The sequence below is a fragment of the Protobothrops mucrosquamatus genome, unplaced genomic scaffold (genome assembly GCF_001527695.2).
Source record: "Protobothrops mucrosquamatus isolate PMUCROS unplaced genomic scaffold, P.Mucros_1.0 scaffold379, whole genome shotgun sequence".
NCBI classification, from domain to species: domain Eukaryota; kingdom Metazoa; phylum Chordata; class Lepidosauria; order Squamata; family Viperidae; genus Protobothrops; species Protobothrops mucrosquamatus.
This window is the reverse complement of record NW_015386711.1, coordinates 748,207-750,622: the sequence shown is the minus strand read 5'-3', so window position 1 is coordinate 750,622 and position 2,416 is coordinate 748,207. Positions and strand designations below refer to the sequence as shown.

Genomic DNA, 2,416 nt, shown 5'->3' with positions numbered 1-2,416 from the left:
ATGGCGATTGGCCTGGCAGCTCTGGGGCTCCTCGCTTTCCTGCTCGGCTGCTCCGGAACCTTTGCCGAACCCCCAAACTCGGAGCCAGCCGCCAAGGTCAGATGCTGGGTGGCGGACGGAGGGTCCCAGCCTCCCCCGGGAAAATCCCCCCGCCACCAGCCTCTGCTCGGGTGGGCGGCAGGAGCAGCTGGTGGGAGCCGGCGGGCTGCGCAGAGGGTGCCGCTTCCTCGGGGTTGACCGCACCCGGTGCCGTCGCGCTGAGCGCCAGAGGCCCTGGGTCCCCGACGGACGGACGCCCAGCGTTTCCTCCTCCGTGCTCGGCCGCGACTTCGGCAGCCTGCCGCCGGGGCTGGTGCTCTCGCTCGCTGCGCAGATGGCAGAGCGATCTGCAGGCGGGTGTCGTCCCGGACGCGGTCTGGCAGGCGCCTCGACCGACGGACTTTGGGATGGGCCGCTTTTGCCAGCCCCACCCGGCGTGGGCAGCCTTGGGGGTCGGGCACGTGGGAGCAGCGGGTGTTTTCAGATCCCCCGGAGAAAATGGAGCCAGAGTCTCTACCTGTTGGACAGCTGGGCTTGGCTAGCGCCCTGACTCGCTTTCCTCCCCTCTCCCGCTCTCCTTTAGTGCTCCCTGACTGGCAGATGGGTGAATGAGAAGGGCTCCAAGATAGTCATCTCCCCCAGCAATAATGCTGGGGTGTTCAGCGGCTCTTACTTGACGGCTGTGGCTGCCACCGACACCACCATCCGGCCCTCATCTCTGCAGGGCATCCAGCACCTGGAGCCTCAACCCACCTTTGGCTTCCTTGTCAAATGGAGCTTCTCTGGTAGAGCCACTCACTATTTGGGATGGAAGCAAATAGAATGGGGGGGGGGTGAGGGAATCTAGTGGATCTCCCCTTCCTTAGATCTGCTTCTTGCAGGTTCTTTCACTGAATGTTCCCCTCCCCACCACCAGCCTTAGCCAGAGCTGCCCAAAGACTTTGGAGTCCATAATATTCCTTGACCCTCCAGGGACCACTAGCCTGGAATAGACCATTGGGAGTTTGGTGGATGGAACATACTCCCCCCTCCCAAGTGCTATAACACCATTACCTGCCAGTGAGTCTCTGGCTGATTCCTCCCTCAGCCTCCACCGCCGTCTTTGTGGGCCAGTGTTTCCTAGATGAGAACGGAGAGGAGCAGCTGAAGACAACCTGGCTGCTGCGTGGAAAGGTGGGATCCGCGGCAGAGGATTGGAAGGCAACCAGGTAAGGAAATGCAGGGGCTGAACTGCTGTGCCCCCCAACTGGAAGGGGCCTGCGCACCTCTTTTTCTCTCTCTTCCCTCCCCACTCCCAAAGTGGCTCTTGAAAGGATGCCCCAATGGTTTCTGCACCCAGGGCTGAGCAGCTCCTGTGGGAGGGGTTGGAGACTCTGTTTCTGCCACTTCCCCCACAAAGAAACACAGCAAAGCTTTTGAGGAGCTTCCCCAGGTCCTTCTCGCTGACAATTGTGGTTTGGGTGGCAACACAGTCTGGGTTGCCCACAGCTGGCAACACTCAGATTTGGCATTAATTGCTCTACTCAAATTGGAGAGCAATAGCCCAGCACAACCCCCATATTTGTATGGGCCAAAGAGGCCACCTGGGTGCCTTCCTGGAGCGCAAGGCCTGCAGCTCTTCTGCTCCCCACCAAAGAGGCCACCTTCTTGGACACCTGGATGGAGCTGCTTCAAGGGAGGCCCCCAAAGGCCGAGGAGAATTCGCCCAGCCTGCTTTGGGTCAGTGTCCTTCCCCTCATCAGACATGGCCTGCAATGCGTGGCTGGGGACCTAGCCGGCCCTGTCTGAGAACCAGCAGCGTCCATTTCCTTTGCCCCCCCCTTTTCATTCTCACGTGAGTCGGTGGGAGGAGGGAATTGGATGCTCAGCATGGGGAAGGGACACCAATCATGCCACCGTGAATTTTGACATTTCTGTCCTTCCTGTTTCATTGTAGGGTTGGCACGGACACCTTCTACCGCATCAAATGAGAGGGTGAAGAGAGCAAGGCTTCCCTGGTTTCTGCCTGGGGGGGGGGAAATGGGGGGGTGACCCTTCCTACTTCACCCATGAGACCCTCTTCTCCAATAAAATGTTTGCATGAGTAGCATCGGCCTCCCTGGTCTTTCAGAAGCTCCCTGGGTGCCAGTCTGCAGGTTTCCAGGAGAGGCTGGGTAGGACCTCCACCTGGACGGGGGGGTGGGGGGTGGTGCTCAAAGCTAACTCTGAGGTTCAAGGCCTTTTCTGGTACTTTCCTCCTTATTTTGTCTTGGCTTCTCCCTGGGGGGGGAAGTGTTCTCTGCAGGCAGACAGGCTTGATTTGAGGAGCCCTCAGGAAATGGGGGTGTAAGGGAGGTAATTCTCTGGTCTCCTGATTTGGCCACTTCTTGTCTTTAAG

General features: G+C 59.1%; 1 protein-coding gene across 1 annotated transcript; it reads left to right on the top strand.

The window, feature by feature from the left end:
• Window positions 1-2,009, top strand: LOC107287340 (avidin-like). The gene is made up of 4 exons (XM_015815844.1): window positions 1-96; window positions 623-824; window positions 1,127-1,247; window positions 1,976-2,009. The coding sequence occupies exons 1-4, from the start codon at window positions 1-3 to the stop codon at window positions 2,007-2,009; spliced, it is 453 nt and encodes a 150-aa protein (XP_015671330.1).
• Window positions 2,010-2,416: the final 407 nt, after the last annotated feature.

Bases quoted from the DNA above. Each gene is read 5' to 3' on its own strand.
- LOC107287340 (XM_015815844.1), top strand. From the start codon at position 1: ATGGCGATTGGCCTGGCAGCTCTGGGGCTCCTCGCTTTCCTGCTCGGC. The intron at 97-622 runs GTCAGATGCTGG...GCTCTCCTTTAG, and splicing joins ACTCGGAGCCAGCCGCCAAG to TGCTCCCTGACTGGCAGATG. The intron at 1,248-1,975 runs GTAAGGAAATGC...GTTTCATTGTAG, and splicing joins GAGGATTGGAAGGCAACCAG to GGTTGGCACGGACACCTTCT.